This window comes from Cyprinus carpio, chromosome B15, assembly GCF_018340385.1.
Source record: "Cyprinus carpio isolate SPL01 chromosome B15, ASM1834038v1, whole genome shotgun sequence".
NCBI classification, from domain to species: domain Eukaryota; kingdom Metazoa; phylum Chordata; class Actinopteri; order Cypriniformes; family Cyprinidae; genus Cyprinus; species Cyprinus carpio.
The window spans coordinates 27,308,501-27,324,990 of record NC_056611.1 but is presented as its reverse complement, the minus strand read 5'-3'; the positions used below and the strand labels follow the sequence as shown (position 1 = coordinate 27,324,990).

The 16,490-nt window shown below is 38.7% G+C and overlaps 1 protein-coding gene across 1 annotated transcript in view; it reads left to right on the top strand.

Annotated features, from left to right (window-relative positions):
- The window catches only part of gucy1a2 (guanylate cyclase 1, soluble, alpha 2), a 34,004-nt gene that overhangs the window by 7,718 nt on the left and 9,796 nt on the right, over positions 1–16,490 (top strand). Inside the window, exons 4-5 of the mRNA XM_042740121.1 lie at positions 742–1,559; positions 15,140–15,295. Coding sequence (XP_042596055.1) covers positions 742–1,559; positions 15,140–15,295 — 974 coding nt within the window. The remainder of the gene's footprint in view (positions 1–741; positions 1,560–15,139; positions 15,296–16,490) is intronic.

The following is a 16,490-nucleotide window of genomic DNA, read 5'->3' as shown; positions in this document are numbered from 1 at the left end:
TGCAATTGCCTTTTTATGTTTTTTTTTAAATCCAATAGCAGAAACAAGCTTCCATACTTCTGCTCACCAAGGATTCATTTATTTGATCAGAAAATAGTTAAAACAGTAAAGTTATGATATATTATTACACATGATCTTTAATATGCTGATTTGCTGCTGAATAAACATTTCTGATTATTAATAATGTTGAAAAAAGTTGTGCTGCTCAGTATTTTTATGGAAACTGTGATGCATTTTATTTGTCAGGATTCTTTGATGAATAGAAAATCCAAAAGAACTTTTGTATATTTATAAATGTCTTTACTGTAACTTTTGATTATGCATCCTTGTTAAACAAAAGCAATAATTTCTTAAAAAAACAAAATAATTAAACAAATAATTAAATTAAAATGTATTAAATGTAATGCTTTCAAACGATTAATCACGATTAATCACATTCAAAATAAAAGTTGTTGTTTATATTATATGTGTGTGTGTGTGTGTGTGTTCTGTGTACATTTATTATGTATATAAATACACACACACACACACATATAATATAAACAACAACTTTTATTTTGAATGTGATTAATCGCGATTAATCTTTTGACAGCACTAATAAAATTTCTTATTATTATTAGTGTTAATTATTTACTTTTAAAAATCTATTTTGAACAGTAATGTATTTTTTTTATTTATAAAAAGATTATTTATAAAAAGATTATTAAGCAAATTGATAATTTTTTGCATTATTTTTCAAAGGCGTAGACTTTGCCGACATCCGTGGCCGATTTGGGGAGGAATTCTTCGGTTTGTGTCTGGAGGAGAACGAGAGGGTTCTGCGAGCTCTCGGTGGAAACCTGCAGGACTTCTTCAACGGTTTCGACGCACTTCTAGAACACATCAGAACGTCCTGCGGCCGCCGAGCGTCGTCTGAGGCTCCTTCTTTCCTATGCAAAGACGCTCCTCAGGCGGGCGAAGAATCGAATGCGGAGAGCGATGTTGGACGGACTCTTCTCCTCCACTGCTTCAACCCCGACCCTACTGTGGGCGTGGCCATGCCGGGCTTGATCCGTGCCGCCGCCCGTCGCATCTACCAATCGGACGTTTCGGTGGAGGAAGCTCCTCCTACGTGGCTGCACACGGCCAATGAGGACGGCGAGCTCTCGACTGACTCCTCCCCCTCTTCATCCCCATCTCCGCCCTCTTCTTCATCCCCCGCCTGTTTGTCCTTCCTCATTCGAGAGGTTCGGACTCAACCCGCATCCTCGTCGGCGCACACCGCCGCATCTCGCCAGCTGTCGCGCTCGCCGCTGGATTTGCGCATCGGTCTGAGCACGTTTTGCCGGGCCTTTCCCTTTCACCTGGTTCTGGGACCCAACATGGAGGTCCTGCAGGTCGGGGAGGGGCTTCGAAAACAGGCCAAGAGCGACCCGCACCGGACGCTCACCTTCAGCAACAGCTTTGAGCTGGTTTCTCCCAGAATCCCCTGCTCCTTCCAGAACATTCTGCTCCGGCTGTCCACGCCGTTCACTATTCGTACACGACCTGACGGATCAGCACTCGACTGCAGAGAGAAGGTAAGAGAAGTAGTTTGGGAAATTATCTTTTTTTCTTTTTAAATATTGCAATAAATATCGTATCTTGGACTTCATATTGCTATAATATCGTATCGTGAGATTTTGATATCGTTACATCCCCAGTTTACGTGGTTTAAGGTTAAAAAAACATTATTTTCCACATACAGTACATTATTGTAGCTCCTTGATTTTTAAATAGCTCATCATTCTGAAAAGTACCCAGTGCTTTGATATTCCACCAATACATCAAGCTTTTAATGGAAATGCTACGCCCCTTACCATATTTGGAATCACACAACTTCTCCATGACAACAATACTACAGCGAGAATAAAAATTACGGGGGAAGTCGTGGCCTAGGAGTGAGTGTCGGACTCCCAATCGAAGGGTTGTGAGTTCGAGTCTCGGGCCGGCAGGAATTGTGGGTGGGGGGAGTGAATGTACAGCGCTCTCTCCACCCTCAATACCACGACTTAGGTGCCCTTGAGCAAAGCACTGAACCCCAACTGCTCCCCGGGCGCCGCAGCATAAATGGCTGCCCTGACTGCTCCGGGTGTGTGTTCACAGTGTGTGTGTGTTCACTGCTCTGTGTGTGTGCACTTCGGATGGGGTTAAATGCAGAGCACAAATTCTGAGTATGGGTCACCATACTTGGCTGAATGTCACGTCACTTTTCACTTTCTTTGCGTGAACAAATACTACAGCGAGAATAAAAATTACGACTTCTTTCTTTGCGTGAACATTTGGGCGGCGTTATGCAAATCTTCCCACACAGTGACGTAGACATGTGGGGGCGTGTTTAAACGAGGTGTTTTGAAAAGTTTGAAAATTTGATGTTTTTTAGCACTGGTGCAACAAAATGTATATCAAAGTCAACTCTCATGGTTTTGAAACCGTGGAAATGCATTAGAGCTAATCAACATTAACAGTGACCCATATGTAAATCAGCTTCCTTCATAATCCTTTAATTGGCTGGAAGAAAATCCCAGGTCTCCCACTAATAATTACAAGACTGTAGTGGTGTTCGTGTCCGCTCGTCTCATAAATACGATCGTCCTGACATGACTTGAAGGCAGCGATAGACAGTGGGAGCGTGTCCTAATTACAGAGTTTGCCATCACTGAAAGCTGTTGCCAAACCCGCAGGATTATTTCCTAAATCTGCGCAGATAATTATGAAATGATTTGGACAGAGATGCAGCTTATGTTCTGATGTGGTTCACCCTGGAGAGGAGCTTTACCAAACACACACGCAGGGTTTTACAGCCAGAATGGGAATAGAACAGACACCACCTGCCGTAATGAAACGAGAAGATTTGGTTTTGTGTGTTTAGGCTTAGCGCTGGCAACCGGAAGGTCTCTGGTTCAAATCCCATGAGGAGCAAGTCGTGAGATATCAAGATACTTCACTAAATAGAATAGTTTGTAAAGCTTTAAGTATAGATGTATGTAATACATCTGCACTGCAAATGAAAATATTTAAACACGTAAAAAAAATGTGTTGATTTGTCAACAGTGAATCTTTATTGAAGAATTTCTTTGCAGTCCCTATGGAGAAAATGAATGGGAACCCGGATTGGTTTTTGCTTCAAAACCCAGATTTAAGTGTTATTGAATCAAAAACATATAAATGTAGTTATAAATAAAGAATATTCAGTAATATACAAAGTTGACAAAATTTTATTTTAGTATCCCTGAGATAGTATTATAGTTTTTATTAATATTTTTAATTCGTTTTTATTTTTATATTTTCTGTTTTAATTAAAATCCTAGTTGTTTTGTTTTTAAATTATATTTTACATGACTTATTTATGATTATTATTATTTTTTAAATATTTTGGATTCATTTTTATTTTTTTATTTTCTGCTTCTTTTTAATTTTATGTATATTGAATTGAAGTTTTGGTAGTTTTGTTTGTTTTTGTCTTTTTATTTCTCTATATAGTTTGTGTTATTTTTTTTTTTATTTTTTTTTTTGTCAGTACATCAAGTTGAACTTAATAATAAAAAATAGAAATGTTGCCTTGGCAATTCCCTGAAATTATAACCTTTTTTTTTCTTTCTTTGATCAGATCCTGGATTTCTGGATTTATTGAAATCCTTAAAAATGTTTAATATTCCCATGATCTTAATAGAATTAATATGCAATAATATATAAAATGTATAACGTGACACAGGCTGATTGACAATATTCATTTAATTTTATTTTATTTCAGGGGTTTTTTTTAGGAGTCAAAAATACGATACAAAATTTTGAAAGTACTGGATACATTAAATTCAGCGGACTTCCAATTTGTAATGTCATTTTTCAACAAGTCCTGTCTTTTTATTGTGCTATCCTATCTGCATTTTCATGACTGGTTGCATTGTAATATTCGCATTTTGCATTTTTCCTGCTGTCACATCAGAGCTGAAACTCTTTGCTCAGTGATGAATTTGAGAGTTTCGTCTCTGTTCCACGTAATTTAGCAGCAGCTTTTATTTTTATCCAGAGGAAGTTGCAGGGTGCTGATGGCAGGAACAGGCCGTCCCGCTGGAGACATCAGTGCCTCGCTCTGGGGTACAGTGGTGATTGCGTTAGGAGAAACTTAGGAACAAAGCACTTTTCTTCAAAGCTGTGTGTGTGTGTGTGTGTGTGTGTGTCCTGAAGCTGCTTACTGGACTGAGGATGATAAATGTGAACAAATATGAATAAACAGCATAACACCGTGTCAGCACTAAAAGAGCGTGATGCAGTGCGACAAAAATAGATTATAATCAACGGTGTGGACAGCTGCGTTCATTACCATGGGAGTGCTGTAGTTTTGTTTTATCACATCACAGTGTTAATGTAATAGTATTATTAATGTTATTTTATGTTTTATATTTTTATTGTGCAATAATAATAATAAAACATTTAATTAGTTTTTATTTTAATATAAGTTTTAGTAGTTTTGTTGTGTGGTTATGTTTTTTTTATTTCTCTTTATTTGTATTTTTAATGTATTTATGTATTTATTTATTTATTTATTTATTGTTTCAGTACATCAAGTTAAACTAAATGAAAATGAAAAATGTTGCCTTGGCAATTACCTGAAATACAGCAAGTGTTTTATTTATTTTTTTAGAATTATTGAATTATTAAATTATATTTTATGGAGGGTATATTATATTTATATTTTTATATTATATTTTTAAGACCATTTTTATGGTCTTATATTTTGACAAGCGTAAGTATAATTACCCTGGTATGATGTTTTGATAATGTTTAAAAACAGAAATAATGCTAAGTCTAAATTCACTGTATGTAAAAATACTACATACAGTGCCTTGGGAAAGTATTTGGCCCCCTTGAACTTTGCGACCTTTTGCCACATTTCAGACTTCAAACATAAAGATATGAAACTGTAATTTTTTGTGAAGAATCAACAACAAGTGGCACACAATCATGAAGTGGAACGAAATTTATTGGATATTTCAAACGTTTTTAACAAATAAAAAACTGAAAAATTGGGCGTGCAAAATTATTCAGCCCCCTTAAGTTAATACTTTGTAGCGCCACCTTTTGCTGCGATTACAGCTGTAAGTCACTTGGGGTATGTCTCTATCAGTTTTGCACATCGAGAGACTGAAATTTTTGCCTATTCCTCCTTGCAAAACAGCTCGAGCTCAGTGAGGTTGGATGGAGAGCATTTGTGAACAGCAGTTTTCAGTTCTTTCCACAGATTCTCGATTGGATTCAGGTCTGGACTTTGACTTGGCCATTCTAACACCTGGATATGTTTATTTGTGAACCATTCCATTGTAGATTTTGCTTTATGTTTTGGATCATTGTCTTGTTGGAAGACAAATCTCCATCCCAGTCTCAGGTCTTTTGCAGACTCCATCAGGTTTTCTTCCAGAATGGTCCTGTATTTGGCTCCATCCATCTTCCCATCAATTTTAACCATCTTCCCTGTCCCTGCTGAAGAAAAGCAGGCCCAAACCATGATGCTGCCACCACCATGTTTGACAGTGGGGATGGTGTGTTCAGGGTGATGAGCTGTGTTGCTTTTACACCAAACATAACGTTTTGCATTGTTGCCAAAAAGTTCGATTTTGGTTTCATCTGACCAGAGCACCTTCTTCCACATGTTTGGTGTGTCTCCCAGGTGGCTTGTGGCAAACTTTAAACGACACTTTTTATGGATATCTTTAAGAAATGGCTTTCTTCTTGCCATTCTTCCATAAAGGCCAGATCTGTTCAGTATACGACTGATTGTTGTCCTATGGACAGAATCTCCCACCTCAGCTGTAGATCTCTGCAGTTCATCCAGAGTGATCATGGGCCTCTTGGCTGCATCTCTGATCAGTCTTCTCCTTGTATGAGCTGAAAGTTTAGAGGGACGGCCAGGTCTTGGTAGATTTGCAGTGGTCTGATACTCCTACCATTTCAATATTATCGCTTGCACAGTGCTCCTTGGGATGTTTAAAGCTTGGGAAATCTTTTTGTATCCAAATCCGGCTTTAAACTTCTCCACAACAGTATCTCGGACCTGCCTGGTGTGTTCCTTGTTCTTCATGATGCTCTCTGCGCTTTAAATGGACCTCTGAGACTATCACAGTGCAGTTGCATTTATACGGAGACTTGATTACACACAGGTGGATTCTATTTATCATCATTAGTCATTTAGGTCACCATTGGATCATTCAGAGATCCTCACTGAACTTCTGGAAAGAATTTGCTGCACTGAAAGTAAAGGGGCTAAATAATTTTGCACGCCCAATTTTTCAGTTTTTTATTTGTTAAAAAAGTTTGAAATATCCAGTAAATTTCGTTCCTCTTCATGATTGTGTCCCACTTGTTGTTGATTCTTCACAAAAATTAGCATTTCATATCTTTATGTTTGAAGCCTGAAATGTGGCAAAAGGTCGCAAAGTTCAAGGGGGCCGAATACTTTCGCAAGGCACTGTATAAGGTGCCCATATTATTTCTGAATGGTTTCTTATTGATATTTTGCAATGTAATATTTTGCAATTAATTTAGTTAATTTTTTTGTCATTTTGTTTTGTGCTTATGTAATTTAAATTTTTGTTCTTTTTATTACTTCATTTAATTTATTACTTCATTTAATATTCCTGTATCTGATTTGTATTTCTGTTTTAGTTTCTAATTTTTTTCCAGTTTTTTTTAAAAATTTTTTTAGTGGTTCTACTTATCTACTAGCTTTCTTTTAATTAACAAACATATTTAAAATGTAAATATTAACTATTTATATAATTAAAATAGTCATTTATATAAAATATAAATGAAAATATAATTGTTTTTTTTTGTTTGTTTTTTCATGTTGAAAACTTTGTTTTTATTTACTTAGTAACCTTGATGCAGACACAAACTGTATTGTATGTGACAGTGAGGTCAAATGAAAAAAGTCAGTTATATTAAATATAAATTATTTTTTTTTTGTCACCCAGCCCAGGTGACAAAAATGCAATAGTAGCATAATGCATTGCTTTCCACTTAACATAATTTTTATGGAGACATTTACATTTACATTACATTTTACATTTAATCATTTAGCAGACGCTTTTATCCAAAGCGACTTACAAATGAGAACAGTAGAAACAATCAGATCAACGAGAACAACAACGGTATACAAGTGCTATGACAAGTCTCAGTTAGTGTAGTACAGAACACGTAGCCAGGGTTTTTTTTTTTTTTTTTTTTTTTTTTTTTTTTTTTTTTTTTTTTTTTTTTTTTTGGAATATGATAGAAAAGAAAAAAAGAAAAAAGGTAAGTACTAGTATTAGTTGGTTAAGTGCAGGTGAAAAAGATGAGTCTTTAGATGTTTTTTGAAAATGAGTAAAGACTCAGCTGTTCGAATTGAGATCGGGAGGACATTCCACCAGCTGGGCGCAGTCCAGGAAAAAGACCGTGAGAGTGATTTTGAACTTCTTTGGGATGGCAACACAAGGCGTCGTTCACTTGCAGAGCGCAAACTTCTGGAGGGTGCATAAGATTGAACTAGTGAGGTTTAGGTAAGTTGGCGCCGTGCCAGTGGTCGTTTTGTAGGCAAGCATCAGTACCTTGAATTTGATGCGAGCGGCTACTGGTAGCCAGTGTAACCTGATGAGGAGAGGAGTAACATGGGCTGTTTTTGGCTCATTGAAGACAACCCTCGCTGCTGCATTCTGGATCAGTTGTAGAGGCTTGATAGTACATGCAGGAAGGCCCGCCAGGAGAGCATTGCAATAGTCCAGTCTGGAGAGAACAAGAGCTTGGACAAGAAGTTGGGTGGATTGCTCTGACAGGAAGGTCTAATCTTCCTAATGTTGAATAAGGCAAATCTACAGGAGCGGGTCGTTGTAGCAATATGGTCTGTGAAGCTTAACTGATGATCCATCACAACTCCTAGGTTTCTGGCTGTCCTGGAAGGAGTTATGGTTGACGAACCCAGCTGTATAGAGAAGTTGTGATGAAACGATGGGTTAGCTGGAACCACCAGCAGTTCAGTCTTAGTAAGGTTGAGCTGAAGGTGATGGTCATTCATCCAGCTAGAAATGTCACTCAGACAGGCTGAAATGCGAGCAACTACCGTCGGGTAATCTCGATGGAACTAAAAGTAGAGTTGAGTGTCATCAGCGTAGCAGTGATTAGGAAAAGCCATGCTTCTTAAATGACAGATCCTAATGACGTCATGTAGATGGAGAAGAGAAGCGGTCCAAGTACTGAGCCTTGAGGAACCCCAGTAGCAAGTTGTTGTGACTTAGAAACTTCACCCCCTCCAAGACACCATGAAGGATCTATCAGACAGGTAGGAGTTAAGCCACTGGAGTGCGGTTCCAGAGATGCCCATCTTTCTGAGGGTGGACAGGAGAATCTGGTGATTAACAGTGTCAAAAGCAGCAGACAGGTCCAGCAAAAATGAGTACTGAGGATTTTGAAGCTGCTCTTGCCAGTCGCAGGGCTTCAGTAACCGAGAGCAGGGCAGTCTCAGTTGAGTGGCCACTTTTGAAGCCAGATTGATTGCTGTCCAGGAGGTTGTTCTGTACAAGAAACATAGAGAGACAGCTGGTTGAACACAGCTCGTTCGAGTGTCTTTGCAATGAATGGAGAAGGGATACCGGTCTGTAGTTTTCTAGAAGTGCTGGATTTAGAGATGGTTTCTTCAGCAGTGTGCAAACCAGAAAAAACTCTTTTTCATGCTCAAAGGTTGTAGTATGCACCTATTTACAAGATAATGTGAGTAAGTGAAGGTATGACTGAAGAAGAAATCGCTTGAAGGAGGTGAGTGGGGATCGGATCCAGAGGGCAAGTAGTAGGATGACTGGACAGGATAAGTTTGGAAACGTCCCGTCTCTGAGAGTGGAGAGAAGGAGGAGAACGAGTGAGCATTAGTCGTTGTGAAGTTATCCTCAGTCTGCGGCGTGGAGAATTGGTCACTGATGGTTCTTGTCTTATTTGTGAAGAAAACTGCAAAGTCATCAGCTGTAAGAGTCGATTGAGGAGGAGGTGGAGGCGGATTAAGAAGAGAAGAGAAGGTTTTGAAGAGTGTCCGAGCGTCACAACAGTTGTTAATCTTGTCGTTGTAATATGATGTTTTTAGCAGTGAAGACGTTTGCAGAGAAGGAGGAGAGGAGAGACTGATACACACTGAGGTCGGTAGAGTTTCTTGATTTAAGCCATTTCCTCTCTGCAGGCCCTGAGTTTAGAGCGATGTTCACGGAGTACATCGGACAGCCAGGGGGCAGATGGGGTGGTGCGTGCTGGTCTAGACGACAGTGGGCAAAAGTTGTCCAAGCAGGAGGTCAGAGTGGAACAAAAAGTGTCCGTAGCACTGTTCGTGTCCAGAGCTGAAAACTGCGAGAGTGAAGGAAGTGAGGATGCAACCACCAGAGGATAGGCGAGATGGAGAGAGTGAGCGTAGGTTCCGTCGAAAGGTGACCCGCGTTGGAGCGCGTGCCGCTTCAGGAGTAAGTGTTAGATTAGCAGTAATGAGGAAGTGGTCTGAGGTGTGCAGTGGAGTAACTAAAGTGTTGTCCACTGAGCAACAGCGCATGTAGATGAGGTCCAGTTGGTTGCCCGATTTGTGAGTGGCTGTAGTAGAGGACTCGCTTGAGATCAAATGAGGCGAGCAAGAGTGTTGAAGTCAGCAGCCTGGGGCTTATCTAGGTGGATGTTGAAGTCACCAAGCAGTACCAGAGGAGTACCATCTTCAGGATAGTTGATAGCAGCACGTCCAACTCCTCCAAGAAGTTTCCCAATTGACCTGGGGGACGATAAAATGACCACAAAGTGGATTTGAACAGGGTGGGTTACAGTAACAGCATGTGATTCAAATGAACCGTGACCTGTAGGTGGTGGTAGAAGATCAAATTTCCAATCTTTCGATATAAGGAGACCAGTACCTCCACCCCTCCCAGTCGTACGAGGGGTGTGTGGGAACAAGTGAAATGAGTGGAGAGGCTGCGGGAGTGGCAGTGTCCTCAGGTTTGATCCAGGTCTCAGTCAGTGCCATGAGGCTGAGAGCAGAATGAGTAGCAATAGAAGAAATGAAGTCTGCTTTGTTAACAGCGGACTGGCAGTTCCAGAGACCAAGTGGAATAGAGAGCGTCGGAGTAGAGGTCAGAGGGACAGGCCTTAGACTTGTCAGGCAGGCCTTCCTTCGACGTACATAGCGTGTTCTCCGAGTGTTAGTAGTGATAGTAGAGATCTGAAAGCACATAGTGAGTACAAGTGAGCAAAATAAGTATTTGAGGAAGAGCGGTACAAAAATTGAAGGGGAGAAAAGCAATACTCAAGTGCCCTGTCGGTGTCCTTGCTCGGTGGAGTCGCGCAGGGTAGAGTCGATGGTCTTCACACTCGTTGGTCTTCACACGAGGGCTGCCGCGACCGCTGCCGCGGTGCCACCTACCACTTATATATTTGCCTGATTACCTGTGATTGAAGTCAGCTTGTCACGCCTCTCTATTTAACAGACCGAAACTGTCCAGTCCCAGGGGGGTCCCGCGATAGGCAAACGCAAAACCAAACGCCACAATTCACACGTAAGACACACAGTGATTAAAGCAAGTTTCCCTAGCAACGATAATCACGCAGTACTCTAATGAGAAAACCAGGCAAAAACACTTACAAACTGCTGTCCTTCTCTGTCGCTCGACTGTTTCTTCTGACAGGCGTTTACAAAACAGCTCTTTAAGTACTTTTTACCGGCTTACTGGCTTTTGTCACGCCCTCTCTATTTAACAGACCGAAACTGTCCATCCCCCCCTACCGCGTAATGCATTGCTTTCCACTTAACATAATTTTTATGGAGTAACGCAATATTGTAATGCATTACTTTTAAAAGTAACTTTCCCCAACACTGGTGGTAGAACTTGTGTTCAGTGTTTACTCAGAAGTATGAATTGTAACGCTCTCGCTCTGATTAGCACCTCGTCGCGCTCTGGAGTGCAAATGTCTTTTCAAAGCTCTCCTCTTCAGCCCTTGTTCTCTTTAATCTGTTGTTCTTTGAAGGATGGTGTCATCAGATCTGATGTGTGTAAACGTGTTTTTGTGTGTCACAGAAAGCCGTTTGTTGTCTTGTCATGTAAAACGCAGCTACATTTGAAAGCTCCGAATCAAGGTGGTTTTGCTAACGGAGAAGATAAATAATTAAACAGACGGACAGATGATGAAATGAAAGTCAAGTGTCAATGGCAGAAGCGTGTCTGATCTCTGCGCCTGTGGAGAGACAAACTGATTGAGAATTGATGTCGAATTGTTTGATTCAACAAAAATCTCCATCACTAGACTAGCAGTGTCTGTATTAGTGTTATGAGTAAATTGTTGAATCACTCAACATATTTCACAGCCAAAACAAGAGCTTGTTCGTTGTGAATATAATTTTATTAATCAATATAATGATGTGTTACCATCTATTTTTTCATCCATCCATCCATCCGTCCATCCATCCATCCATCTGTCTATCCATCTATCATTCTTTTTCCATCCATCCATTCTTCCATCCATCCATCCATTGTTCATTCTATCATTCCATCCATCCATATGTGCATTCTTCTGTCTGTCATTCCAACATCCATAGATCCATCCATAATTAGTTTGATCATTCCATTCATCTATCTATCAATCCATCCATCCATCATCAATCCATCCATCATTCATTCTATCCTTCCATCCATCCATCCATCCATCCATCGTCTATTGTTTTATCATTTCATCCATACATTGATCCATCCATCCAATGTTCATTCTCTCATTCCATTCATCCATCCATTCATCCATCCTTTGTTCTAACATCTATCATTCCATCTACCATCCATTGCTGCATTATCCAATCCGCCCCTCTATCCATCAAACCAGCAATCCATTCCTATATCCATCCCATCAGACCCTTCATCCATCCATCCATCCCATCAGAACCTCAATCCATCCATCCCATCAGACCCTTCATCCATCCATCCATCCCATCAGAACCTCAATCCATCCATCCCATCAGACCCTCAATCCATCCATCCCATCAGACCCTTCATCCATCCATCCATCCCATCAGACCCTCCATCCATCCATCCCATCAGACCCTTCATCCATCCATCCATCCCATCAGACCCTCAATCCATCCATCCCATCAGACCCTTCATCCATCCATCCATCCCATCAGAACCTCAATCCATCCATCCCATCAGACCCTTCATCCATCCATCCATCCCATCAGAACCTCAATCCATCCATCCCATCAGACCCTTCATCCATCCATCCATCCCATCAGACCCTCAATCCATCCATCCCATCAGACCCTCCATCCATCCATCCCATAAGACCCTCCATCCATCCATCCCATCAGACCCTTCATCCATCCATCCATCCCATCAGACCCTCAATCCATCCATCCCATCAGACCCTTCATCCATCCATCCCATCAGACCCTTCATCCATCCATCCCATCAGACCCTTCATCCATCCATCCCATCAGACCCTTCATCCATCCATCCCATCAGACCCTCCATCCATCCATCCCATCAGACCCTCCATCCATCCATCCCATCAGACCTTTCATCCATCCATCCATCTGTCCGTACTTCCATCTATCTGTTCATCCGTCCATCCATCCATCCATCCATCCATCCATCCATCCCATCAGACCTTTCATCCATCCATCCATCCCATCAGACTCTCTATCCATCATCCCATCAGACCCTCCATCCATCCATCCATCCATCCACCCCATCAGACCCTCCATCCATCCATCCCATCAGACCCTCCATCCATCATCCAATCAGACCCTTCATCCATCCATCCCATCAAACCCTCCATCCATCCATCCATCCATCCATCCCATCGGACCCTCCATCCATCATCCCATCAGACCCTCCATCCATCCATCCATCCCATCAGACCCTCCAACCATCCATCCATTGATCCATTGTTCATTCTATAATTCCATGCATCTATCGTTTGTTCTGTTGTTCTATCATTCCATCCTTCCATAGATACATCCATCCATTGTTCATTCTATTCATCCATCCATTCATCTATCTATCAATCGTCTATCCATCATTCCATCCCATCCATTGGTCTATCCATCCATTGTTCATTCTATCATTCCATCCATCCATCCATCCATCCATCCATCCATCCATCCATCCATCCATCCATCCATCCATCCATCCTTTGTTTATCATTCCATCCATTTCATCAATCCATTAATCTATCATTTCATTCATCATCAGTCGTTCATTCTATCATTCCATCATCCATTCCCTTATTTTATATCACTTTGTTTTTTTTACTCTTTAAAGCCTTTTTAAGCCAACATTCAATGTTTATGAGAAACTTTGCTTGCATTGTAAAAGTGAAAATTTCATTTCATTTTCATTTCATTTCATTTCACTTCATTAAACTCAAGCTGCAGTTCCTCTTTTCTACTGCAATACAAATACAGTTTAAACTCAGGATTTTAAAAGTCGTTCTTGATTCAATTCTGAATGATGCACAGCCGTACTCCGGCATGAGAAACTTTTAGTGAGTTTCAACAAATAGAAAGAGACTGATATGGACTACTGTAGAGAGAGAGAGAGAGAGAGAGAGAGAGAGAGATTTTCATCTTATGTTCTGCTTGTGTTCACATCTTTAGATCTGACTGATGATGAAGATATGTAGAGTAATCAATCCTGAACGGTTTGTTATGGAAATCTGTGTTTCTGTGAAGCCAGAGGAAGCATATGTCTGTATCTCAGGGCTGATTATGTATTTATTGTATCGTTCTATAAACGGTTCCACTGCAGTGAAGCTTGAACTCTAGCCAGGACGGTTCCTGCAGGATTGTGCTGTGCTCAAACGCTCTCATTGCAGGAGGGAGAGATTAGCAGCTGCTTCACGCAGACCTTCAGTGTTTGTGCTGTAATGGGTTTGTTACTCTGTGGGGTGAAATCATTAAACAGTCTTGCTACTTCTTGCTACCTTAATCGCAAACCGTCTGCATTTCTGCTTAATCTGTGGCATACATTTAAAATTCTTAATTTCTATGTAACTGAGAGATACATGGATTGTGCCTTATTTACTAGTCAACACACGCATTTAATTTGTGCTGTTCCAGCGGTTAAAGGTTATACAGTAAGTTATGATTCATCACAGTGGTTAGTATTTACTCTGAGTGTGTTTTGTGGTTACTACTGTGGTTAGTTAAGACAGCAATTTAGTATGTGTTCAGTATCTCTAACCTAGTATCCTTATAAAATCACTAAATTGTTGCAGCATGTGAAACTAGAACTAGGTCAACCTTGGTAAGTGTTATAGTAGTATTATTTTGATTTTTATTATTATTTTTCTATAAATTAAATAATTTCATTAAATATTCTCAATTTTGTGAACTCGTCTTAGGTTTTTTCAAACCTCTGCAGTAATATTCTCTGGACTCTCTAAAACAATAATTATCAAAAAAAAATAAAATAATAATAATTTTGTCCTTTGGTTAGTTATAATGGAGTCATTTTAAAAAGGGGCATGGCCAAACGCCTATAAAACCTAAACAAAAACATGTGTAAGAGGACGTGTAATAAGCATGTAAAGTTTCATGGAGATTGGACCATATGTGGCCCTATAACAGTTTCAAAAAACAGATGAAAATGGTGTCTAATCACTTAAAGTACCATGATTTGAGGTATCCATGTTTGGAGCACAAACTCTGCTAGACGAGTTACACGCTGAAATAAAATGCATTCTCCTAACAAACGTGGATTCATCGCATATTCTAGATATATTGTCATAAAGCATGCAGAGAACATTAAAAACGTGCTCAAGAATTCCACCATAGCAACCAAATGCTAATAAAAGAACAGCATCTCTCACTAAATCTCTCTCTCTCCTCGAGTGATGTGAAGTGATGAGATCTAGTGTGTGTGTGTATGTGTGTTTGAAATGTATGACGCTAAAATCCGATATGCTTTGTTGTTTTTCTTGACAAGCATGTAAACATATTCATGCGAGTGCGCCTTCGTGGCAACACAAACACGTCGGGCTTATTGCATTAATATTAATTCCCAACCAATAAATTGAATTTGTAATTTGTTATGCATATTTGCTTTTCCATTTCAGTGCTTTACTTTCATCTGTGTGTGTGTTTCAGGTGATGGAGCTGAAAGGTCAGATGCTTCACCTCCCAGAATCCAACTCCATCATGTTCCTGGGCTCGCCGCGTGTCGATAGGCTGGAGGAGCTCATGGGGCGGGGCTTACATCTGTCTGACATTCCTATTCATGACGCCACACGTGATGTCATTCTGGTGGGTGTGTCAGTCATTAGATTTTCAATGAGTTTACTGTAAACAGAATAGAGTTTGGCAAATGAACTGTTACTTGTTGGAACAATTGTAATTATTAATATTAATAAATGTAATTATTTATTGTTTTGACTTCATATCATACTTGCACCCCTTAACTCTGGTAAAAGCTGCCTCTCATAGCTTATTATGAAAATTATATTTCTGGTTCTGGATGACAGTGTTGTTACTGTACAAACAATTTACATGTAGAAACAATTTACATTTAGAAATTGCAAGTAGATTTCACAATTCATTACAAACGGCAAGCAACACATTTTGAAATAGAAACACTTAAACTGTATTTTCTTGTAAAATATATTTTCTCATTAAACATACACCAATAATAAGAAGCTATGCAAGTTTTATTTATAACTTTACAAAATTATTATTTTTTTACAGTGTAAATCTAAAATTATATCAAATAAAAATTTAAATAATTGACATATAGCTGAAATAAAAATATTAGATTAAAAACTTGACATAAAAAATTGCTTTGGCAATTAGCAGAAATTGAAGTACTAAAATAACTAAAACTAAAACTGAGGTAAAAAAATAAATTACTGCGAAATAGAAATGGTAAAAAAATAAAGTTTTGTAATTTGTATTAGTTTTTTATATTTTATATATTTTATTTACATTTATTTTAATATATTTATATTTTCACAAAATAACAAAAAAAAAAACTGAAATAAATATAAAGTCTAAAAATATATTTTTTATTTTTACTTCAGTTTTAGTTTTTGTAAATAATAAAATAATATATATACTTTATATACATAACAGCATTACTAAAACTTTAACTAAAATAAAAATAAATTAAAGATGAATAGAAATATACAAAACAGTTAATTTTAATTCATTTTGGTTTTATAATTATTATCAGTTTGGTTTTATAATATTTTAATATTTATATTTAGCTTTATTTTTATTTACATAAAATTTCTAAAACTTATACTGAAATAAAAATAAAGCTAAATATAAATATTTGTAAAAACTCATAAAAATGACAAAAAACTAAATTACTAAAACTAAAATTTTAATGAAAACTGAAAATACCTAAATAAAAGCTAATTAAAAATATTAAGTATTCTAACAGTGTATATGTAATACAACAATAACACTACTGGACGTTACCTGCCATAATTCTTATCTGATC